Below are 25,419 nucleotides of genomic sequence, written 5' to 3'. Positions count from 1 at the left end.
ATCTCATCTCATCCCATCCCATCCCATCCAATCCAATCTGTCATCTATGTCTACCTGCCTGTCTATCCATACATCTATCTTTCCATACCTATCTATCATCTATCTATATCTGTCTGTCTATCTGATTTATGCATGTCATATATATAACTCTGTGGCTTGCAGACAATGACACATTATCAAAATGTACTCCAGATCAGCGGTCACCAAACCGGGGGTCCGCGGACCATTGGGGGTCCACGAGAAACTTTTGGTCGTCCGCAGAAAATCATTTGCATTTTTTACATTGCACTAAGTACTATTTATCTTTTTTAAAAATTTGCATTAGTGATCTGCAAGGGTTTAAAATTATGAATTTAGTGGTCCCTGAGGTCTGAAAGATTGGTGACCCCTGCTCCAGTTCACATTAAGTACCAAGCACGTGGGCCCACCACTCGCACAAAAGGAGTGCGTGTGCTCCTCCGCTGAGCGCGTAAGTGGACCTGCGCCCGGGCCCCCCTGCTTCCACAGCCCAGTTCTGAATGGGCCGCAGCCCGGTAGTGATCCACGGTCCAGGGATGGGGGACCCCTGACATAAGGGATACCCTCATGGTCTCCCATCCACTCTGAGCTGCCTTGGACCATTCCTGCAATGCACTCTACATGGGGCTGCCCTTGAAGAGTGTTCGGAGACTACAGTTGGTCCAGCCGCGTGAACGATATCGGGTGTACCTCGGTACACCCATGTTACACCTATCCTCCGCGAGCTGCACTGGCTCCCTATTGGTCTCTGGATGCGCTACAAAGTGCTGGTGATTATCTTTAAATCCCTACATGACCTTGGACCTGGATATCTGAGAGACCGCTTCCTGTTACACACCTCCCAACGTCCGATAAAAACTCACAGGCTAGGCCTCCTCCGGGTGCCGTCGACCGGACAATGCCAGTTGGCGACCACTCGGGGGAGAGCCTTTTCTGTAGCTGCTCCGGCTCTGTGGAATGATCTACCAGCAGAGATCCGGACCCTTCCCACTCTCGTGGCCTTCCAAAAAGCCACCAAGACCTGGCTGTTTCGACAGGCCTGGGATTGCTGATTTTTAAATCAGGTCCAATCCCCAGTTAAGCCAAATGTATGTTGTATGTTTTTTTAAACTGTGTATGTTTCTTTCCCCTATGTGTTATTTTATTTTATTTCGTATTTTGTAAGCCGCCCGGAGTCCACTGGGATTGGGCGGCATATAAGTTCATTAAATTGCGAATTGGTTTATCCAGACGGCAGTAAAGAATCCTCACCATAGTTCTTGGTGCGGATGGACAGCATGGATCCTCTGGTGCTGCCCCCTTCATTGGCCGTCACCAGGTACACCCTCACGGTTGAGCCGGGCGCCAAGCCGTTGATGACGTAGCGATGAACCGAGCTGTCGAGCACCACAGCGCCTGGAAAAGAAGAAGCAGGGAGAGGCCAGACCCCACAGTCGCAAAGACGCCGTTGACTTAAGCACTGCAATCTCTTCGGGCCTTTTAACACAGACGGTCCTCGGACCTACAACCAGAATGGCGGCCAAAATTTCCCGCTGCTATTAGAGAGACAGATGCTCTGCAAGTTTCAGCCACTTGACAAGCTTTTCTGCCACGGTTGTTGAGTGAACCACTGCAGCGGTTAAGCTAAGGAACAACGATTTAAAAGTAAAATCTGGTTCCCTGATTGATTTGGCGTGTCGGAAAGCCGCAAAAAGGAAATCACATGCACTCTGGGACACTGCAGCCGTCACTTTTTTCGGTGCAGTCGTAAATCCAAAATGGTCACTAAATTTACTGTTGTAAATCGAGGACCGCCTGGGCTTAGGTCACACTTTTGGTTTGCAGGTTTCAAGAATGAATTGCAGGCTTGGGACAGTCTGGTTGTGAAGGGGCTGGATTAGAATAGAATAGAATAGAATAGGAGAATGGGAATATGAATAGGAATATGAAATAGGAATATGAATAGGAAATAGAATAGAATAGGGAATGGGAATACGAATAGGAAATAGAATAGAATAGAATAGAATAGGGAATGGGAAATAGAATAGAATAGAATAGAATAGGGAATGGGAATACGAATAGGAAATAGAATAGAATAGAATAGGGAATGGGAATGGGAAATAGAATAGAATAGGGAATGGGAATACGAATAGGAAATAGAATAGAATAGAATTGGGAATGGGAATGGGAAATAGAATAGAATAGAATAAATAGAATAGAATAAAATAGAGAATGGGAATGGGAAATAGAATAGAATAGGGAAGGGGAATACGAATAGGAAATAGAATAGAATAAATAGAATAGAATAAAATAGGGAATGGGAATGGGAAATAGAATAGAATAGCAGAGTTGGAAGGCACCTTGGAGGTCTTCTAGTCTAACCCCCTGCTTAGGCAGGAAACCCTACACCACTTCAGACAAATGGTTATCCAATATCTTCATAAAAACCTCCAGTGTTGGAGCATTCACAACTTCTGGAGGCAATTAAAAGAAGATTAGAAGTGGGGTGTGTGAGAGAAAGACCTTGAGGGAAGGAGTAAAAACAATGTGGTGTAGGGAGGGGTCAGATAGCCCAGACCTGCATAATGGATGGAGAAAGAGGCTCAGAAGGAACCCTCCATAGTTTTTTGGGCTGTAAAGGAGGCAGTGGGAGATTTGCATTGTCAGGCTTGCAAGAATCTGTTGTTGGAGCTTTACAATAGAGTAAAGTTAGCTTATCTAGGTGGAGCTAGTTCGCTCCCTATTGGGCACCAGAGGGCAGGATAAAAAAAAACAAAACAGATGGAAACTAATCAAAGAGTGAAGCAACCTGGAACTAAGGAGAAACTTCCTAACAGTGAGGACAATTAAGCAGTGGAACTCCTTGCCTCCAGAAGTTGTGGGTGCAACTGGTTTATTTTTAAAAAAGAGACTGGGCAACCATTTGTCTGAAATTGTATAGGATCTGGCTTGAGCAGGGGGGGGGTAGGCTAGAAGACCTCCAAGGTCCCTTCCAGCTCGCTTCTGATTCTGATTGTGGCTATCATGTGAATGTGAACAGAAGAGACTAGCAGTGTTCGCCAGCCAAACAACTACTCTGTAACTAACACTGTAGTCTCCTGCCTAATGTACCATCACTATATGCTAAATCAATCAATCAATCAATCAATCAATCAATCAGTCAAACTAGTTGTGTTTTTTGTCTAGTCCAAAAGTCCCCAACATTTCCATCCTGGCAGATCAGCCTGGTGTGGGGTATTTGTCTGTTTGTGTGTGTGAGTAGCTGGCGTCCTTTGGTGCAAATGGTGAGTTTTTCTGCCCTCTGTTTATGTGAATAAGTATAATCTTTATTGTCATTGTACTTAAATACAACAAAATTGGTTGTATTTAATAACAGAATAACAGAGTTGGATGGGACCTAAGAAGTCATCTAGTCCAACCCACCTACTCAGGCAGAATAGCATGTTAGGAATATAATTCTAATGGTTGGGTTGGCAATATTTAAATCATATAGAAATGCTGTACCTGTTTCTTCAAATCACAGTGTAAAATGTGATTGGTTGCTGTTTCCTCAATCGGCCATAAGAGGGAGCCAGAATGACTGTTAGCTCTCTGTTTGTTAGATGCTGGGCTGATCTGATCTGAGTGTTTTGGAAGCTGGCTGTTAGAAAGTGCCATGAGCTATTGTAAGTTTTGCAGCTGTTATCAAACTTTGATTACTGGACTGATTATATGATACTGGACTATGTTAATTGGATTATCCCTTAACTGAAAGACGTTGATGACTGACTGAATTATCCGTGTATGACTTGGACTGTTTGATGGACTCTGATACCTCTATCTCCACAAAAGTAAAAGCCTACTTAAACTGCAGTGTCTCTGTATGCGGGTTTGTGTGTTCTCCAACACACACACACACACACACACACACACACACACACACACAGGAAGGGAAAAGTTTCTGAAAGGATTAAATGCAACCTCTCCTTCAACCTGAGGCGCATAAGGTTTCTCCTTACGATAGTCATCCTTCTTCTCTTCCTTGTAGTAAAGGGTGTAGTTCTGGATCTCGCCACCTCGCTCTTCCAAAGGGAGCCTCTCCCACTGCAACTCCACCCAAGATTTCCAAACTTGAGTGGGATACAAAGCCGGGGCCCGAAGTGGAGCTGGAAAATAGAAAGGCGAGATCTAGGCATCAGCAAGTACCCCTTGCCACGGCTCTCCAAAATGTTTAAAAATCTGGCTCCAAATTGTTGGTTCCACCACAAAACCGCGGTGGACTAAAGCGCGCTCGACGAAAGCGCGTACGTGACATCACCACAGCGCGACAAAAACAGCACGCTGTGAGCGGGAAACTTAAAATTAACGCGTAAATCTAACCCTAACCCCCCCAAACCTAACCCTAACCCTTAACCTAACCCTAAACCTAACCCTTAGCCTAACGCTAAACCTAACGCTAACCCTTAACCTAACCCTAAACCTAACCCTAACGCTTAACCTAACCCTAACCCTAACCCTAACCCTAACCCTTACCTTTATGTGAATCGGCTTGCTTTAAAAGCGCTTTTAAAGCGCCCTTTTTCTTTCTTGTCGTGCTGCTGATGACGTCACGTACGCGCTTTAATCGGGCGCGCTTTAGTGGACCGCGGTTTTGACGTGCCACAAAATTGTTAGAAGTGTAAAAAAACACCAGGCACTTTTTATCATATGTGGTGGACATGCAATGAGGCAAAAACAAATATTGGAAAATGATTCAATCATGGTTAGAACAAATGGTGGGAGACCAAATCTTGTTTAAACCGGAAATTTTTCTCCTAGGTATAATACCAGAGGGGCTTAAGAAAGATACACTTTATTTAATTATACATGTACTAACTGCGGCACGCATAACTTTTGGAAAAAAGAAAATACACCATCAGAACTAGATATAATCAGAAAGTGTTGGCCTGTGCGGAAGCAGATGGGCTCACTCTTGAACTTAAAAATAAAGGGGAATCAGAATGTTTTGAAGTCTGGAATAGATTTTATGACTGGTATAAGACAAGGTGACAAGTCTGGAACAAACTGTATATATTGTGATTGGACAGAAGGATAGACACTGTATTAAGTAGGCTAACTGTTAATGGTTGAGACTAGCTGTATATATAATGTAGGAGCCGAGATGGTGCAGTGGTTAAATGCAGCACTGCAGGCTACTTCTGCAGTTCAGCTGTTCAAATCTCACCGGCTCAGGGTTGACTCAGCCTTCCATCCTTCCGAGGTGGGTAAAATGAGGACCCGGATTGTTGTGGGCGATATGCTGACTCTGTAAACCGCTTAGAGAGGGCTGAAAGCCCTATGAAGCGGTATATAAGTCTAACTGCTATTGCTATTGCTATGTGAATTTATGGTCACTTCGACTTCATGGTATTGCATTGTTTTAAATGTAAAAATAATAAAAATATATTGGAAAAAAAAGGGGCAGAACGCATAAGTTCAGAATAGGATGCCAACCACTTACGTCTTTTAATGGAAATACCACTGCATTCAAAGAAGAGCAACAAAGTTGATTAGAGGACTGGAGACTAAAATATATGAAGAACGGTTGCAGGAACTGGGTATGTCTAGTTTAATAGAAAGAAGGACTAGGGGAGACATGATAGCAGCCTTCCAATATCTCAGGGGCTGCCACAAAGAAGAGGGAGTCAAGCTATTCTCCAAGGCACCTGAAGCAGTTTTAGAGAGTCAGTCTCTTGCCCCCCAAAATTTTGGGGCCTCATTTTACCCACCTCAGAAGGATGAGTCAACTTTGAGTTGATCAAGATCAAACTCCTGGCAGTGGGCAGAGTCACCCTGCAATACTGCATTCTAACTGTTGTGCACCATGATCCGTCCTTCCTTCCTTCCTTCCTTCCTTCCTTCCTTCCTTCCTTCCTTCCTTCCTTCCTTCCTTCCTCCCTCCCTCCCTCCCTCCCTCCCTCCCTCCCTCCCTCCCTCCCTCCCTCCCTCCCCACTTAGACCTTATATACCGCTTTACAGTGCTTTTACAGCTCTCTCTAAGCGGTTTACAGAGCCAGCCTAATGCCTCTAACAATCTGGGTCCTCATTTTATCCACCTCGGAAGGGATGGAAGGCTGAGTCAAACCTTTGAGCCTGGTGAGATTTGAGACTGCCGAATCACAGGCAGCCGGCAGGCAGCAGAAGTTGCCTGCAGTACCGCACTCTGACCACTGCGCCACCGTGGACTTTCTTACTAAATAGAAGCCAGCTTCTAAATCCAGAATATCAACCCCAGGAGGTGACATGTTGCGCTTACCGATTTGCTTGGAGTAAGCATGAGCAGAACCAAAGGCCTTGAGACGTCCGTCTAAGAGTCCAAAGATCTTCACGGCATAAAGATTCCCAGGCCCGATGGCTTCTATAGGAGGAGGAGGAGGAAGAAGCGAGCGATTATGGAAATATTTGTGACTCTGAGGTTTGGTTTTTAGTTAGTTAGTTAGTTAGTTTATTATACTTGTATGCCGCCCTATTCCCGAGGGACTCAGGGCGGCTAACAAACTAGATGGGGGAAGGGGAAATACAATAACGGACAAAGACAAACACGAATACAAAAGACAACTTAAAAACAACACAACAGTCACACAATTCAAGTGGGGCTGGGAACTCATCAGCCCCAGGCCTGCCGGAACAGCCAGATCTTGGTAGCCTTGCGGAAAACCGGAAGGGTGGAGAGGGTCCGAATCTCCACGGGGAGATCGTTCCAGAGGGCCGGAGCGGCCACAGAGAAGGCCCTCCTCCGAGTGGTCGACAGTCGACATTGGCCAGCAGATGGTATTCGGAGGAGGCCCAATCTGTGGGATCTGATTGGTCGTAGGGAGGTAATTGGCAGGAGGCGGTCTCTCAAGTACCCAGGTCCAATACCATGTAGGGCTTTAAAAGTAACGACTAGCACCTTGAAGCGCGTCCGGAGCCTAATAGGCAGCCAGTGCAGCTCGCGGAGGATAGGTGTAACGTGGGTGTACCGAGGTGCACCCACAATTGCTCGTGCAGCTGCATTCTGGACAAGCGGAAGTCTCTGAATGCTCTTCAAGGGCTGCCCCATGTAGAGCGCATTGCAGTAGTCCAGTCTTGAGGTCACAAGGGCGTGAGTGACTGTTGCAAGCGCCTCCCGGTTCAGGTAGGGACGCAATTGGTGCACCAGGCGAACCTGGGCAAAGGTTCCCCTGGTCATAGCCAACAAATGATGTTCTAAAGTCAGCTGTGGGTCCAGGAGGACTCCCAAATTGCGAACCCTGTCTGAGGGGCGTACAATTTCACCCCCAAGCCTGAGAGATGGAATACAAGGCCAATCTTTGGGAGGGAAAAACACAAGCCACTCGGTCTTGTCGGGATTGAGTGCAAGCTTGTTCACCCCCATCCGGACCCTAACAGCCTCCAGGCTGTTTTCTCTTTTTTTTTATTGAAAATTTTAAAAAGCTTTTACAGATATTTACCTCCCACCCACACCCTCCCCACCCGAGCCCATCTCCCCCCCCACAACTTCCCAGAGCAAATACAGGGTATAAATTTTTAACAATCATATTTTAAGATAAACTAAAAGAAACTTGGCTTCATCTTTCATTTGTACTTTAACTCCTCTTTTGTTAAGCTAACTATAAACAAATTATATCATTCCCTTCTCTTTCAGTCATAAGCTATCTGGAATTTCTTAGACCCATATTTATTTTGAGTATAGTCAATCCATCTTCTCCACTCCTGTTTTATATCTCTCATTTGAGTGATCCTTGAGATATGCTGATATTTTAGCCATCTCTGCTAAGTTTGTTACTTTTAATGTCCATTCTTGAACAGTAGGCAAATCTTCCTTCTTCCAGTATTGCGCCACGAACAGTCTTGCTGCCGTTATTAGGTTCAAAATCAGTTTAGTCTCTATAACAGTACAATCAGTAGTTATACCTAACAAGAATAACTGAGGGATAAACTTTATCCTCATTTTAAAAATGTTTTGCATAATCCACCACATTTTTATCCAAAATGCTTTAACCTTTTTGCAAGTCCACCATGTATGGTAATATGTAGCATCAACACAATCACATCTCCAGCATTTAGGTTGCAAATTCGGATACATGCAAGCCAGTTTTTTAGGATCTAAGTGCCATCTATAAAACATCTTCTAAAAGTTCTCTCTCAGATTTGGGGTTTGTTTTTTCTACCCCCCTGTCTGTTTTGCTCTGATCTGGCAGTTCATTATGAAAATGATTAGGGGACTGGAGACCAAAACATATGAAGAACGGTTGCAGGAACTGGGCATGGCTAGTCTAGTGAAGAGAAGGACCAGGGGAGACAGGATAGCAGTCTTCCAATATTTGAGGGGCTGCCACAGAGAGGAGAGATCAAGCTATTTTCCAAGAGCCAAGGTGGCGCAGTGGTTAAATGCAGCACTGCAGGCTACTGCTAGATCAGCAGATCAGCAGGTCAGCGGTTCAAATCTCACCGGCTCAGGGTTGACTCAGCCTTCCATCCTTCCGAGGTGGGTAAAATGAGGACCCAGATTGTTGGGGGCAATATGCTGACTCTCTGTAAACCGCTTAGAGAGGCCTGAAAGGCCTATGAAGCGGTATATAAGTCTACTGCTATTTTCCAAAGCACCTGAAGGCCAGACAAGGAATCATGGATGGAAACTGAACAAGGAGAGAGTCAACCTGGAAATAAGGAGAAATTTCCTGATAGGGAGAGAAATCAACCCACGGAACAGAAGTTGCCTTCAGCAGTTGTGGGAGCTTCATCACTGGAAGCTTTCAAGAAGAGACTGGGCTGTCAACTGTCAGAAATGATGTAGGGTCTCCTGCTTGGGCGGGGGGTTGGACTAGATGACCTACAAGGTCCCTTCCAACTCTGTTATTTTGTTATTCTATTAAAGCACTACGGAGTGGTATATGCCTAAATGCGATTGCTATTATGAGTGCAGAGAACAGCAACCAGGACGATTAGGGGACTGGAGGCTAAAACATATGAAGAACAGTTGCAGGAACTGGGCATGGCTGGTCTAGTGAAGAGAAGGACCAGGGGAGACATGATAGGAGTCTTCCTATCATAAGGAGAATGATAAGGAGATAAGGAGAAATTTTCTGACAATGAGAAAATTCAACCAATGGAACAGAAGTTGCCTTTGGAAATTGTGGAAGTTTCATCCCTGGAAACTTTCCAGAAGAGACTGGACTTCCGTCTGTCAGAAATGATGTGGAGCTCCTCCTTGGGGGGTGGGGGGGTTGGACTAGATGACCTACAAGGTCCCTTCCAACTCTGTTAATCTGACTTAAGTTTCTGCCTGGTGCCTGCAGGAAATTTCCCTTCGATTGAGCCTCCTCAGTTCTGGCAAGGCTGATTCTCACAATGGAGGGTGGCCTTGTGGGTGTGATTCCGAAGAGCGTCTCTGATGATGCACCATGGAGTAGGGGATCAATAGTAATTTCCTGGCTGCATCGGGTGCAAAATCCTAAGGGTTGTTGTCGCTGTTGTTGATGGGAGTTGATGGGTGGGGTCTACGTCAGTCTTGCAAGCTGGGCAAGGCAGCTGCCCGGATGCGCATTCGTATTTCCTCTTCATGAGAGAGGAGGCTTATGAAGGTCAGCACGACCTTCAGATCCGCTCTCTGCAGCCAAAACATCCGAGCAGCTGCTTCCCTTCCTCCCCAAAGGGCCCTTGTGAGTAGTTGAGAGTGCCAAAACCCTCTAGGATCATGCTTTATTCTTTTTTTCCAGCCCATCCTTCTCTCTTATTCTTTTTTTTCACCCTCCTTTTCTTTCTCTCTTCTGTTTTGGTTTGTGGCAATTCTTTCCTTCTGATGTTTTTCTAATCACCCTTATCTCTTTGAACTTCCTCTTATTCCCTTCCTTCATCCCTCCTTCATCCCTCCTTCTTTCCTCCTCCCTCCCTCCCTTCTCTTCTTTCTCCCTCCCTCCCATCCTTCTTTCTGCCTCTCCTCCCTCCCTCCCTTCTCTTCTTCCTCCCTCCCTCTCTCCCATCCTTCTTCTTCCTCCCTCTCCTTCTTTCCTCCTTCTTTCCTCCCTCCCTCCCTTCCCTTCTTCCTCTCTCCCATCCTTCTCCTTCCTCCCTCCCACCTTCCCTATCTTCTTCTTGAGAGACCGCCTGCTGCCAATTACCTCCAATAGACCGATTAGATCCCACAGATTAGGCCTCCTCCGAATTCCATCCGCCGGCCAATGCCGACTGGCGACTACCCAGAGGAGGGCCTTCTCTGTGGCTGCTCCGACCCTCTGGAACGAGCTCCCCGTGGAGATTCGAACCCTCACCACCCTCCAGGCCTTCCGCAAAGCCCTTAAAACCTGGCTGTTCCGACAGGCCTGGGGCTAAAGAGCTTTTGCCCCCCCCCCTCGAATGGTATGGTTGTTGTGTGCTTTTAAATTGTTTATTGTTCTGTTCGTCTTTTTATCCCTTATCTGTACCCCCTTCCCTTGACTTGGATTGTGAGCCGCCCTGAGTCCCCTTCGGGGAAAAGGGCGGCATATAAATGCAATCAATTCAATTCAATTCAATTCAATTCTCCCCCTCTTCTTCCTCCCCTCATTCTTCTCTATCTCCCCTTTTCTTCCTCCTCTCTCCTTCCCTCCCCTCTCCCCTCCCTCCCTTTCCTCTTCCTCCTCCTCCCTCGTCTCTCCCTCCCTTTTTCTCTCACTATGCCCCTTGTTGCTTTAATAACATTATTTTCTGCCTCTATTCTCTCCATCCTCAAGGGGTGGTATTCAGCAGGTTCTGACCAGTTCTGGAGAACCGGTAGCAGAAATTTTGAGTAGTTTGGAGAAGTAACAAATACCACCTCTGGCTGGCCCCGCCCCCAACTATTCTCTGCCTCCCAAGTCCCAGCTGATCGGGAGGGAATGGGGATTTTGCAGTATCCTTTCCCTGCCACGCCCATCAAGCCACGCCCACAGAACCGGTAGTAAACATTTTTGAATCCCCACACTGACCCTCACCATTATCAACCTGTTGTGGCTCAGCAGAAGCCGTTGGAGCTGCCACCAGACTCTGACAGCGAGGGGCCCTATGAGTCGGCTCTGGAGGATGCAGAGGACCCTGGACAGGGTTCCGACTCTGAGCAGGGCGCAGAGAGGCTAGTTGGCCACCAGGAGGCGCCTGAGCCTTGGACCAGTGGGGAGGAGACAAGGGAGTGTGATCCTGATGTCAGCAGTGAGTTGTTCCTGGATGCCTGAAGAGCTAATAGGCGTCAGGAACAGTTGTGCAAGTACAGGAGGTAATTGCACTCAGCTGGTGGTAATTAGGCTCCTCTCCAGGCTATAAAAGGACTGCTTGTGCACACGCCCCTTTTGCAGAAGTCAACGCAGGAACTAATGTTGGAGAACATTATTGTGAGCTTGGCAGGCTGGATTGCTGCCACGGCTTATCTGTGCTGGATTGCTGCCCAACCTTGTCTGCCTGTTAATTAAATGCCGTAACTTATCTTTGGCTTGGAGTGTGTTGGTGTGGGACGAGGGGGGTCAGAACACAACCACACTCACCAGTAATGACGGTATGGTTGATGTTCTCCGGCTGATACTGCCAGTGTGGGTCTCTCCCTTCCTTCTCAGGCAGTTTGTTCCACTCCAGAACATAGTCCATCTTTGGGTTGCTAGGAAGAGACCACTGTAAGTGGAGGGAGCGCTCCCCAGCCGAAGACACCAGGATGGGCAGAGGGGAAGGCGGGACTGGAGACAAAAAAGAGAGGCCATTTATAGTGTTTCTCCACTTTGGGAACTTTAAGATACATGGACTTCAACTCCCAGAATTCCCCAGCCAGCATGTCGATGTCTATGTATCTTAAAGTTGCCAAGGTGTGAAATGTCTTCAAGGAAAAACAGGAACGTCCACTTGCCTCTTGGGAAAAAAAAAAGCATCTTTGGGACAACCATGTTTCTCATGTTGATCAAGACGGACCAACACAATTTCCCTTCCTCCCCAAATAGACAGTATTTTTGGGACTATAAGGCAATTTGCCTCCTTGCAGCAAACAGCCTAGTCAGCTTCAGCACAGCCTGATTTAGCACGAGCAGCTGATTGGCAGTTGGATTGGCCTCCCGGAATACCAATGATCAGCTGTTCCAGGCTGTGGGGATCATCAGCACTGGCCACCTTTCGCCGCCTCCGTATGCCCCATTTTTTGCCTCCGTGCATCCCATTTTTGGCCTCCGCGTGTCCCATTTTCGGCTGTGTGCGGAGGTTGAAAATGTGGTGCACAGAGGGGGCAATAGGCAGCGAAACCCACAACCTGGAGCAGATCCATCCGCCAGTCAGCTGTTTGTGCTAACTCAGGCTGTGCTGAAGCTGACCAGCCTATTTGCTGGTTGTTGCAAGGAGGCAAATCGCTGGTAGGCAGAGGCAGATTCTTTTTCTTGTTTTCCTCCCCAAAGGTAGGTGTGTCTTATAGTCTGGCGCATCTTATAGTCTGAAAAATATGGAAGTTTGCGGAAACTTCTTTTCCTATTTTTGCCACCCACAAAAAGGGGCCAAAACATTTAAGCAAGTTCCCCCCACTTTTTATAACGACCGTTACAAATCTTACCTTCTGGGTTACGGAAGGCTGGAATCACCAGCCTGGTTGGTGGTGAGATGCCAACTGGGTTTTTGGCGGTGAGATAAAAGGTGAATTCTTCACCGGCTGGAAGGAGCAGACGACACTGCAGGTGGTGAGTGATGCATTCGGGCCCCGTGAGCTTCCCTTTCCTCTGAGAGCGGAGGCTGTACCCCACAATCTCCCCGTTGGCTTCCTTGGGCTTCAAGGGCTAGCAGGATAAATGAAAAGACGAGGCCTGGGATCAGCTTATAGGGAGAGAAGAAGACCAGGATAAAGAATGACCAAGGAAAAGGCAACACCCTACACAAAAGTCCACCACTAAGGAAATCTACACAACAGGAAACGTGTTTGCTGGGACTGGAGGCTAAAACATATGAAGGATGGTTGCAGGAACTGGGTATGTCTAGTTTAATAGAAAGAAGGACTAAGGGAGACATGATAGCAGTCTTCCAATATTTGAAGGGCTGCCACAAAGAAAGAGGGAATCAACCTATTCTCCAAAGCACCTGAGGGCAGAACAAGAAACAATGGATGGACTCCATTTAAGAACTTTGTCCCTCCTAAATCTGAGACAACACAAGAAAGTGAAAGGAAAATACTTGAATTCTGCTGCTCGGAGGCTATAGGCTAGAGGTTTTTTTTTTTTGAAACTACGCATTTGTTCCTGTTTCTCCTTTGATCTCACTGTCTTTGTGCTTCAAAGCTCTGTAACTAAAAGTGATAAGAGCCAAGGACACAAAGTGTTTACCACAGCTGTCATTTGAGAGCCTTATCGGCACTGGGAGAGGGGGGAAAAACGGAACCTCTTTCTTGTGAAGATTGCAAATGATTTTGTGTTTAAGCTCGCTCTCTCTCTCTCTCTCTCTCTCTCTCTCTCTCTCTCTCTCTCTCTCATCTATCATCTATCTATCTATCTATCTATCTATCTATCTATCTATCTATCTATCTATCTATCTATCTATCTATCTATCTATCTATTGTTACATGATTTATATATTGCCTACCCAACTGTTAGATTATATTCCTGGCATTGCTGGAAGCAACGTGTGTGGGTTGTGGCCTGATCATTGTTTGTGTTTCCGGGATTCTGATGCTTATGCAAATTACCTCCAACAGACCGATTAGATCCCACAGATTAGGCCTCCTACGAATTCCATCTACTGGCCAATGCCGATTGGCTACCACCCGGAGGAGAGCCTTCTCTGTGGCTGCTCCGGCCCTCTGGAACGAGCTCCCCGTGGAGATTCGGACCCTCACCACCCTCCAGGCTTTCCGCAAAGCCTTAAAAACCTGGCTGTTCCAACAGGCCTGGGGCTGATGAGTTCCTGTCCCTGCTCGAATGGTGTGGCTGTTGATTGTTTTTAAAATTGTGGTGTTATGTTGTCCGTTGTCTTTCTTTTTTTCCCCCCATTTGTAAACCCCTCCCCCCCCTGATTTGGTTGTGAGCCGCCCTGAGTCCCTCTGGGAAAAGGGCGGCATAGAAATACAACAAAATCGAAATCGAAATTCAGTTGCGGAGAGCATTTATGTTCGTGTTTGGAGCAGCCAGTTATCTGTTGGGTGGACTACCGTATTTTTCAGAGTATAATACGCTCCGAAGTATAAGATGCACCTAGCTTTTGGGGAGGAAAACAAGGGGAAAAATTCTGCCCCCAAGCAATTTGCCTCCTTGCAACAAACAGCAAACAGTTCAGACAATATACACTGTTTGTGGTGTTACATTTCAGACTATACTTGTACAGATGCCGTTAAAATGGATGTGGCTTTCTGGAAGTATAGTTATTTCTCTGCTATTTAAAAGAAGATAAAATAGCACTGGGCCTCTTCAGATCAAGCATTTATTTTTAAAAGCTTCTTCGTTTTGTTAAGCTGTCTAGAACAATAATAAAGCCGTCTTTAAAAAATAAGCCTAATAATTTGAACATTCCATAGGCATTTATAGTTATTGACTTACCTCCTTGCAGCAAACAGCAAACAGCCTGATTAGCACTAGAAAAAAAAATCTGCTTCTGCCTCCCAGCAATTTGCCTCCTGGAGCAAACAGCAAGTTTCACTTTCAGTTTAAGAGTGCCTCCTGATCATCAGCTGTTTCAGGCTGCAGGGATTGCCATGGCCTATTGCAGCCTCCGCCAGCCCCCTTTTCCATGTTTGCTGCAAGGAGGTACATTGCTGGGAGGCAGAGGCCAAAGGGTGGGGGCTGGTGGGTGGGTGGGGCTACTTTCAGTGTATAAGATGCACCCAAATTTTCACCCTCTTTTATGGGGGGAAAAGGGTGCGTCTTATACTCCGAAAAATACGGTAATTGGCAATTGCCTGGCGCTTGTTCGTGGCTGGCTTAGCTGGAAACGACCCCCTGAATTCCTGGCTTGGGCAATTCCCATGACTTCTCCTTACAAGCCCTGAAACTCAGACCACTGAACCTGTTGACAAACCTCAGTGAAGGCTCCAGATCTAGGAGGGGATTTGGGCTGTTTATTTTTGGAAACTACCCAGGCAAAAAATTTATTTGCGAGACTGTTTTTGGTTTGGATGTAAGTTTATTTTGCTTTTGGTTATCTACTTGGTTGCGAGCCAATGAGTGTGCTAAGCTTGCAGCTGGGGGTTAGCTGAAAACACGGGTGGGATTCAGACGGTTCTGACTGGTTTGGGGTGAACCGGTAGCTCCGACAATCAGCTGTTAGCGAACTGGTTCGCCCCGACGATCAGCTGGGCCCGCCTGCCCAACCCTGTGCTTTATTTACCTATATCTTCTCAGCTTATTCGCGCAGCACAGCCGATTGCCGCGCATCAGCTGTGTTACTCCCCAGAAGTAACGTGGAAGGTAAGCTTTGTTAAAACTGCACACGAGCGCAGAGCGCAGCACGCGATCACCGAACCAGTTATTAAACCAGCAGGATCCCACCACTGGCTGAAAACCTGAAATAGAACTGTTGGGGGGACACAGACTGAATAAAGCTCTCTACGCCAACACTGATGTATGGGTAAGTGGGGGCAACCCAGAGGGCTGGGCTTAGTCCGCTTGTGACGACATAAGGGATTCTAGGCCAGTGATGCCTAACCTTTTTCTAAAGGTGTGTCAAAATTGTGTTTGTGTGTGCTATCGTGCACGCACACATGCCGATCCACTCATGTGCATGATCCCCATGCATGCATGCATGACACCCCCCCCATGCATGAGTGTGCCTCCCCATGGGATGGGGGATTTTTCACCCTCCCCAGACTCCGGAGGATTTCTTGGGGAGGGTGAAAAACAGGGCCAATGGGCCAACTGGAAGCAGAGGACTACCGTGCCAGCTAATATGGCTCAGCGTGTCACCTGTGCCATAGGTTCGCCATCATAGTTCTAGGCTGATGCTTCTTTTCACTCCGCCCCAATCCTTCTCCTACAGCATGGTGTCTTCTCCTACCTTCCACATGAGGACAACCACTCTCTCTTTGTCAGCAGTGGGGCTTCCTAGTTTTCTCCAGAATGCTGGCCCTCGGGATGGAACTTCAGCACCAGCCACCATTCCAGGGAGAAAGAGAAGAAGAAGGAGGAGGAGGAGGAGGAGGAGAAGGAGGAGGAGAAGAAGGAGAAGGAGAAGGAGAAGGAGGAGAAGGAGAAGAAGGGGGAGGAGAAGGAGGAGAATCAGAAGGAGGAGGAGAAGGAGGAGAAGGAGACGAAGGAGCAGAATCAGAAGGAGGGGAATCAGAAGGAGGAGAAGGAGGAGAAGGAGGAGGAGAAGGAGGAGAAGGAGAAGAAGGAGGAGAAGGAGGAGATGAAGGAGGAGGAGAAGAAGGAGGAGAAGGAGAAGGAGAAGGAGGAGGAGAAGGAGGAGGAGAAGGAGGAGTAGGAAGAGAAGGTGGAGGAGGAGAAGGGGAAGAAGGAGGAGAAGGAGGGACGAGAAAGAGGAGGAGGAGAAGGAGGAGGAGAAGGAGAAGGAGGAGAAGAAGGAAGAGAAGAAGAAGGAGAAGGAGGAGACAGAGAAGGAGGAGGAGAAGGAGAAGGAGGAGGAGAAGGAGAAAGAGGAGAAGAAGGAGGAGAAGAAGGAGAAGGAGAAGAAGGAGGAGAAGGAGGAGAAGGAGGAGGAGGAGAAGGAGATGAAGGAGGAGAAGGAGAAGAAGGAGACGGAGGAGAATCAGAAGGAGGAGAATCAGAAGGAGGAGAAGGAGGAGAAGGAGGAGGAGGAGAAGGAGAAGGAGGAGGAGGAAAAGGAGAAGAAGGAGGAGGAGGAGAAGGAGGAGAAGAAGGAGGAGAAGGAGGAGGAGGAGAAGGAGGAGGAGGAGGAGAAGGAGGAGGAGGAGGAGGAGAAGGAGGAGGAGGAAGAGAAGGCAGAGGAGGAGAAGGGGAAGGAGGAGAAGGAGGGACGAGAAAGAGGAGGAGGAGAAGGAGAAGGAGGAGAAGGAGAAGAAGGAAGAGAAGGAGAAGAAGGAGAAGGAGGAGGAGACGGAGAAGGAGGAGGAGAAGGAGGAGAAGAAGGAGAAGGAGAAGGAGGAGGAGAAGGAGGAGAAGGAGGAGGAGAAGGAGGAAAAAGGAGAAGGAGGAAAAGGAAGCAAATCAATTGCAAGATTATGGAGTGAGAAACATCTCTAGAACTTGTGCTTGCGAACATCATGAAGTTGACATTTTTTGTAGGGGATGGAGAAAAACCTGGACGTTTCAGATTCAAAGACCAGGAAAAACACACCTGACGTTCTAGTTAAACTGATTCCTGTGCCAATACACAGAAATCTACATAACTAATAGCACTATTTTGGTGCTGGATAGAATCAATGGAATTCACCATTGGACTTAAATCATTTGTGGCTACGTAAGGATTCTAGGATGGTTCTTCGTTTGACTCTGCCCCTGGTTCTGCCACTCCTTCTCCTACAGGCAGCTTGAAGATAGGTGTTCTGATCCAGCTTCCCAAGGCCATGAAGCCGACTTCTTGACCCGCCCAAAACCGCTTTTATTAATTCTCTGTGGATTCTGCTCATTCACATGCAGCAAAGTCTTTCAAGGGAGGATTTATGGTCACAGACCTTATCTGGCTTGGAGAGCTGACAGGCCGATATCTGCAAAACTTGGCAACCTCAGAGAGTCAGGAACCAATTAAGAGAACTAATTGTCTCCTGCAAACTCCACTCCTTTTTCTCTCCTCTTTTATTTCCTCTGGGAGGGGCCATTCATCATCCATCTGTGGCCTTACTCCCAAGTTGACCCCTGTTCCTTAGCTGTTCGCTTCGTCTGGCAATTCTGTGCATGCGCACACTGGGAACAGGCTCCAGCTGTTCTTCTGCCTCACTGATGTCCGACCCTGAAGGCAGCTGATAACTGTCAGAAGGCCCTGGCCCCCTCTCTGCCTCCGACACAGAGCCCTCATCAGAGCCTTCCCCAGACTCCAGGACTGGCCCAGGTCCGTCCTTCCTTCCTTCCTTCCTTCCTTCCTTCCTTCCTTCCTTCCTTCCTTCCTTCCTTCCTTCCTTCCTTCCTTCCTTCCTTCCTTCCTTCCTTCCTCCCCCCCTCCCTCCCTCCCCAAATTTGGCCTAGCAGGCTTCAGGGAATGGATCCTCAACCCCTGTTCCCTCATTTTTGGCTGTGCAATATGCAAACTTCGGAACTTTTTTTAAAAAAACTATTTTTAGTAGCATTTCACCCCTGCCCCCGAGGCCCCACAACCCTGATGAAGCCCTCAATGAAATCAAGTTTGGCACCCCTAGAATAGGGTCTCCTGCCTGAGCAGAGGGTTGGACTAAGTAGACCTCTTAAGGTTCCTTCCAATCTGTTATTCTGTTATTCTGACTTTCTCAGCCAGCTTCTGGCAAGCAAACTCAGTGGAGTGAGCTACATTCGTTTCACGACAGCAATGTTCCTGTAACAACTGAAAGGATTTGCCTAACAACACTGCCCCAAAGGTCATAAAACCAGTGTGGACTGCCTTAAAAATGGCCTTGCTTAAGCAACAGAAAACTTGGTCCAATTGTGGTCGTAAATCGAGGACTCTTTGAAGCTCCTTGCTGAGACAACATCTCTCGCCCTACTGCTTAACGAAAGCAAATGCTCTGGTGGTGCTCTCCAAGGTGCTGATTTCATTACGAACATGACTGTGCATCCAGATTAGCTCATTTTGGATGGCTGCGGCCACCACGGTGTGCCACATTCTAGGAAAAGCTCAGAGCTTCTTGAAGCTGTCAATGAAATCGTTGGAACGGGCGAGAACAATTCATTCACCAATTTTAAGCAATTCATTCAGCATTTGATTCCAGAGAACAATTAATCAGTGGAACGGGTTGCCACCAGACGTTGTGGGTAGCTCCATCACCGGACGTTTTGAAGAAGAGATGGGACAAACCAGGGGTGGGTTCCTGCCAGTTCCAACCTCTTCTATAGAAGAGGTCCCACAAATCTACCGTGCCGTTTAGAACCGGTTCCAGCTCCCTCCCCCCGCCCGTCCGCACGTCATCAAGATGAAGAGCGAGAGGAGGAATTCTGGGAATTGAAGTCCACAAGTCTTAAAGCTGTCAAGTTTGAACTCTCCTGGGGTTTTTTTCCTAAAGGATTAGGGGTGCAAGGGTCTTGTAACTTGACAGCTTTAAGACTTGCATGCTTCAATGCCAGAGTTCCTGAGCCAACATTTTAGTTGCTAAGCAAGAGCGTTGTTAAGTGAGTTTCACCACATTTTACAAGTTGGCCACGCCCACCCAGTCACATGACTGCCAAGCCACTCCCACTCGGTCACGTGGCTGGCAGGCCACTCCCACCCAGTCACATGGCTGGCAAGCCACTCCCACAAAGCAGGCCACATCTACAGAAGAGCTTCTAAAAAAAATTGAAACCCACCACTGGGACAAACATTTGTCTGAAATGGTATAAGGAAGTGATGGTGAACCTTTTCGGCACCGAGGGCTGAAAAAAGAGCATGTGCGTGTGCCCGCTCGTCTGGGCCACAACCGGGAAGAGGAGCTGACCAGGAGGCATGCGCACGCTGGAAAATGCGCTCTACATGGGGCAGCCCTTGAAGAGTATTCGGAGACTTCAACTCGTCCAGAACGCAGCCGCGTGAGCGATTGTGGGTTCACCTCGGTACACCCACGTTACACCTATCCTCCGCGAGCTGCACTGGTTACCGATCAGTCTCCGGATACGCTTCAAGGCGCTAGTCGTAACTTATAAAGCCCTTCATGGTATTGGATCTGGGTACTTGAGAGACCGCCTGCTGCCAATTACCTCCCACAGACCCATCAGATCTCACAGGGTTGGCCTCCTCCGGGTGCCATCTACCAGCCAATGCCACCTGGCTATTACCTGGGGGAGGGCCTTCTCTGTGGCAGCTCCGGCCCTCTGGAACGAACTCCCCGCAGGGATTCGGACCCTCACCTCCCTCCAGGCCTTCCGAAAAGCCGTCAAAACCTGGCTTTGCCGGCAGGCCTGGGGGTGATGAGTTCCCTCCCCTCTCGACATGTATGGTTGTGCGACTGTTGTCTACTTTTATTATTTGTATTTTGTCTTTTTATGTTCCCCCTTTTTCCCCCCTTGAATTGTTCGCCGCCCTGAGTCCTCCCGGAGAAGGGCGACATACAAATAATAAAATACAAATGCAAATACGAATACAAACTTCCAGTTTCTGGCGTGCATGTCTTCTAGTTACTGGCGCACATGATGATCAGCTGACTGGCATGCAGACTCATGCTGGGAAACAGAAAACCAGCTCTTCCAGTTTCCAGCACTGCTGCACCCATGCACACCAGAAACCCAGAAGAGGAACGGGTGACGCTGCACATGCCAGGCAACATGGCTTTCATGTGCCACTTTGGGTATGCATGCCATAGGTTCGCCATCATAGCAATAGCAATAGCAGTTAGACTTATATACCGCTTCATAGGGCTTTCAGCCCTCTCTAAGCGGTTTACAGAGTCAGCATATTGCCCCCACAGTCTGGGTCCTCATTTCACCCACCTCGGAAGGATGGAAGGCTGAGTCAACCCTGAGCTGGTGAGATTTGAACAGCCGAGCTGCAGAACTGCAGTCAGCTGAAGTAGCCTGCAGTGCTGCATTTAACCACTGCGCCACCTAGGCATCATGTGTATAAGGGGTTGGACTAGAAGACCTCCAAGGTCCTTTCCAACTCTGTTATTCTTGCCAAGCAAAGGAAGCATGCTTTGGGCCCCATAGACTAGGGAATTACACCCATCGGGATCCAGGAAAAAGGGCCTTCTTTCCCATTGCATCTGCCTATCTTGGTCCCCAGAATGAAGTAGATAAAATCTATAGAAATATATACGAAATATATAAAGAACGGTGGCTGGAATTGGGCATATCTGGTTTAATGAAAAGAAGGATCAGGGGCAACATGATAGCAGTCTTCCGATTTCCAAGGGGCTGCCCCAAAGAAGAGGGAGTCAAGCTATTCTCCAAAGCACCTGAGGAAGCAATGGGTGGAAACTAATCAAGGAGAGAAGCAGCCTAGAACTAAGGAGAAATTTCCTGACAGTGAAAACAATTAATCAGTGGAGCAACTTGCCTCCAGAAGTTACGAATGCTCCAAGACTAGAAGTTTTTAAGAAGAGATTGGACAACCATTTGTCTGAAATGGTGTAGTGTTTCCTGCTTGAGCAGGGAGCTGGGCTAGAAGATCTCCAGGGTCCCTTCCAACTCTGTTATTCTGATGCCTTAAGCTTTGTAGACTTTTTGGCATTTAATCATCCCAGAGAGAAAAATAAACCCAAATTTAGGGAAGAGCTGAATCCAGAGGAATCTAAGAGCTTAAGCTAGGGGTGTCCAAACTTGGGAAGTTTAAGACTTGTGGACTTCAACTCCCAGAATTCCCCAGCCAGCATGGCTGGCTGGGGAATTCTAGGAGTTGAAGTCCACAAGTCTTAAACTTCTCAAGTTTGGACACCACTGGATTAAACCTATGTTGTAAATCACTTAAAACACAGCTACCACCTCTTTTAAAAAATCCCACCAAGTCTAAATTTTTTGGTGTCCATTCTGGGCATACGTTGAAGTTCTTGATAAGCTGCAGAACTAATGAATCAAGGCCCACTGCATGAAATCCCAGCCTCTTGCAAGACAGCAATGTGTAACCCAATCACACCGACTGAAAACAGCTGAATTCCCATACCTGCCGGAAGGGTCCTTGCAAAGGTCTCCAAACTCCAGTCGCTCCAAAAGGGATCGCCGTCGCTTTGGAAAACAGGATTCTGCAGGTATTTTGCCCGTACTTGTATAGAGTAGTTGGTGAAGGGGAATAGCCCACAGACGTTTGCCAAGAGTGGTGTGTTCTCCAGTGCTGTAAAATTTACCTGTTGGGTGTGTGCAGCAGGGTTAAGGGTTTATAGCAATAGCAATACCAGTTAGACTTATATACCGCTTCATAGGGCTTTCAGCCCTCTCTAAGCGGTTTTACAGAGTCAGCATATCGCCCCCAACAACAATCCGGGTCCTCATTTTACCCACCTCGGAAGGATGGAAGGCTGAGTCAACCCTGAGCCGGTGAGATTTGAACAGCCGAACTGCAGAACTGCAGTCAGCTGAAGTAGCCTGCAGTGCTGCATTTAACCACTGCGCCACCTCGGCTCGGTTTGACCTCATATTCATGCGAGTTTAAAGTTAGACCTGCCAGGGGAAATTAATCTAGAGGCAGGCACTTCTGGACTTACAACTATTCACTGAGTCCTCGTCATCATCATCATCATCTTTTAGTGACCCCATCATCCCTTGCGAGTCTGGTTAATTGAATGCAGCTTGCAGAATGTTTAATGGCCAGATGCCTTTCTTGTTGCCATTGCGGAGTTTTGTTCAGCAGATATATTCTCATTGTGCCTAATGAGAGAGAGAAATATCTGCCTCTGCCTAGGATCGAACTCACATTCTCCTGATTGTGAGGCGAGAGCGCCACCTCTAGGCCACCACACTAGTTCTACCACACAACCATTCACTGAGTGACTATTCAAAATTACAACGGCACTGGAACAAGGGGACCAACGACTGTTTTTCACACTTAACAACCGTCGCGGTATCCCCATGGTCCAGCGATCAAAATTCAAAGGCTTGGCCAATTGGCATGGACAGGTAGTCCTCAAGTTACGACAGCAATTGAGCCTAAAATTTACGCTGTAATGTGAAACACTTGTTAAGTGCGCTCGCCCCGTTTTACGACCTTCCTTGCCACCGTGGTTAAGTGAATCATTGCATTTGTTAAGTTAGCAACATGATTGTGAAGGGAATCTTAACAATGACTTTGCTTGTCAGAAGGTTGAAAACAGGGATCATGTGACCGTTGTTAAATGTGAATCAGTGGCCAAACATCTGAATTTTGATGATAGGATCGTGGGGATGCTGCAACGGTTGTAAGTGTGAAAAACAATCATCGTTCACTTTTTCCAGTGCTGTTGTAACTTTAGTGACTAAACGAACATGTTGTAAGTTGAGGACTATCTGTATTTACACCAGTTGCAGTATCCCGGGGTCAGGCGACCCCTTTTGCGACCTTCTGACAGGCAAAAAAAAGCCGAGGTGGCGCAGTGGTTAGAGTGCAGCACTGCAGGCTACTTCAGCTGACTGTTATCTGCAGTTCAGCGGTTCTAATCTCACCGGCTCAAGGTTGACTCAGCCTTCCATCCTTCCGAGGTGGGTGAAATGAGGACCCAGATTGTTGTTGGGGGCGATATGCTGACTCTGTAAACCGCTTAGAGAGGGCTGAAAGCCCTATGAAGCGGTATATAAGTCTAACTGCTAACTGCTAACTAACTAACTAACTCCATGGGGGAAGCCGGATTCACTTAACAACCATGTGATACCAACTCCAGTGATTCGCTTAACAACTGACCTGGGTACTTGAGAGACCGCCTGCTGCCAATTACCTCCACCAGACCGATTAGATCCCACAGACTAGGCCTCCTCCGAATTCCATCCGCCGGCCAGTGTCGACTGGCGACTACCCGGAGGAGAGCCTTCTCTGTGGCCGCTCCGACCCTCTGGAACGAACTCCCCGTGGAGATTCGCACCCTCACCACCTCCAGGCCTTCGGCAAAGCCCTTAAAACCTGGCTGTTCCGAGAGGCCTGGGGCTAAAGAACCGTGCCCCTATCTCGAATGGTATGATTGTTGCGCTTTTAAATTATGTATTGTTTTGTGTTGTTTGTCAAATTGTTTGTATCCCCCCCCTTCCCTTGTTTTGAGTTGTGAGCCGCCCTGAGTCCCCCTCGGGGGAAAACGGCGGCATACAAATGAAATAAATAGTTAAACAGTTAAACTGTGGCAAGAAAAGTTGTCAAATGGGGCAAACGTCACTTCACAACCGTCTCGGTGATGGAAATTCGGGGCTCAGTTTTCGCTGTAAGTCGAGGAAGACCTGTAACCCATTTGGCACTGAAAAATCTCGGCACTTACCTGCAGGCAAGATGACTCCGCCAGGTCGCAGTACTGGATCTCGTACTGGGCCTCTGTTGCCGATATCAGCTCATCCCCAGGCTGGTTCCACTGCGGCTGCAGGCAGCGGCTTTGGGGTGCAACCACGTTCAATACTGGTGGACTCAGTTTCACTAGGATGAGCAATGGGAAGAAGGTTATAGGGCAGCACGGAGATCTTTCCCACCTCAAAAGGTGGGGTGGTAGTGATTTCACCCATCTTCCTAGGAAGCCCTGGGGATACAGGTGCTGTGGCCCGCAGATCAGGCAGCAGAATCGGACAGTGAGGAGGTCAGGGAAGAGACACGGGCCAGTCCTGGAGTCTGGGGAAGGCTCTGATGAGGGGGACAAGGCCATTTGGTAGTTATTTGCTGCCTCCGGAGCCTCCGGAGCCTGACATCAGAGAGGCAGAAGAACAATGGGAGCCTGTTCCCAGTGTGCGCATGCGCAGAGCTGCCAGAAGGCAAGAATAATTAAGAAAACAGGGTCGACTTGGGAGTAAGGCTTGGAGATGATTGGCCCCTCCCATAAGACATAAAAGAGGAGCAAACGGAATATGAGCTTTTGCAGGAAGCAATTAGTTCATCTGGTCGGTTCAAGCTTTGAAAAGTTCTGTTTGACTCTGTGCTAAGTTTGGCCTTGCTCTGCATTTGGCAATTAGGACTCTGGCAGCATTCCCAGGGAGATAAGGTGGGTGTTTATTAACATTCCCCTGAGAGACTGTGGCAACTCGAGCAGACATCTGTCGGAACCTTCGCGGACTGCTTGTGAAGCCTTGCGGATTGTTAATGAGAAAGTTAAGGAGGAAGAGTAGAGGAAGGAGAAGGAGGAGAAGTTATAAAAGGAGGAAGAGGAGGAGGCGGCAGAAGAGAAGGCGAAGAAGTTATAGAAAAAGGAGGAGGAGGAGGAAGAGGAGAAGAAGTTATAGGATGAGGAGGAAGAGTAGAAGAAGGAGAAGGAGAAAGAGAAGGAAGATGAGAAGGAGGAGGAAGAGTAGAGGAAGGAGAAGAAGTTATAGAAGGAGGAAGAGGAGGAGGAAGAGGAGGAGAAAGAGAAGGAGAAGAAGTTACAGGAGGAGGAAGAGGAAGAGTAGAAGAAGGAGGAGGAGGAGGAAGATGAGAAGGAGGAGGAAGAGTAGAGGAAGGAGAAGGAGAAAGAGGAGAAGTAGTTATAGGAGGAGGAAGAGGAGCAGAAAGAGGAGGAGAAGGAGGAGGAGAAGGAAGAGTAGAAGAAGAAGAAAGAGAAGGAGAAGAAGTTATAGGAGGAGGAAGAGAAGGAAGAGGAAGAGTAGAAGGAGAAGGAGAATAAAAGGAGGAGGAGGAGGCGGAAGAGAAGGCGAAGAAGTTATAGAAGAAGGAGGAGGAGGAAGAGGAGGAGAAGAAGTTATAGGAGGAGGAGGAAGAGTAGAAGAAGGAGAAGGAGAAAGAGAAGGAAGATTAGAAGGAGGAGGAAGAGTAGAGGAAGGAGAAGAAGTTATAGAAGGAGGAAGAGGAGGAGGAAGA

General features: G+C 47.7%; 1 protein-coding gene across 1 annotated transcript in view; it reads right to left on the bottom strand.

Moving 5' to 3' along the window:
- The window catches only part of LOC148049854 (granulocyte colony-stimulating factor receptor-like), a 58,099-nt gene that overhangs the window by 11,508 nt on the left and 21,172 nt on the right, over positions 1-25,419 (bottom strand). Inside the window, exons 5-12 of the mRNA XM_087703292.1 lie at positions 23,900-24,051; positions 21,631-21,811; positions 15,952-16,034; positions 12,533-12,752; positions 11,493-11,678; positions 6,272-6,373; positions 3,996-4,142; positions 1,270-1,413 (exon numbers count right to left, since the gene is read on the bottom strand). Coding sequence (XP_087559418.1) covers positions 1,270-1,413; positions 3,996-4,142; positions 6,272-6,373; positions 11,493-11,678; positions 12,533-12,752; positions 15,952-16,034; positions 21,631-21,811; positions 23,900-24,051 — 1,215 coding nt within the window. The remainder of the gene's footprint in view (positions 1-1,269; positions 1,414-3,995; positions 4,143-6,271; positions 6,374-11,492; positions 11,679-12,532; positions 12,753-15,951; positions 16,035-21,630; positions 21,812-23,899; positions 24,052-25,419) is intronic.

The sequence above is a fragment of the Thamnophis sirtalis genome, unplaced genomic scaffold, assembly GCF_051295495.1.
Source record: "Thamnophis sirtalis isolate CommonGarterSnake01/CBP01778 unplaced genomic scaffold, rThaSir2_p1.2 scaffold_1, whole genome shotgun sequence".
Taxonomy (NCBI): domain Eukaryota; kingdom Metazoa; phylum Chordata; class Lepidosauria; order Squamata; family Natricidae; genus Thamnophis; species Thamnophis sirtalis.
This window is presented reverse-complemented; position numbering and strand designations above follow the sequence as displayed.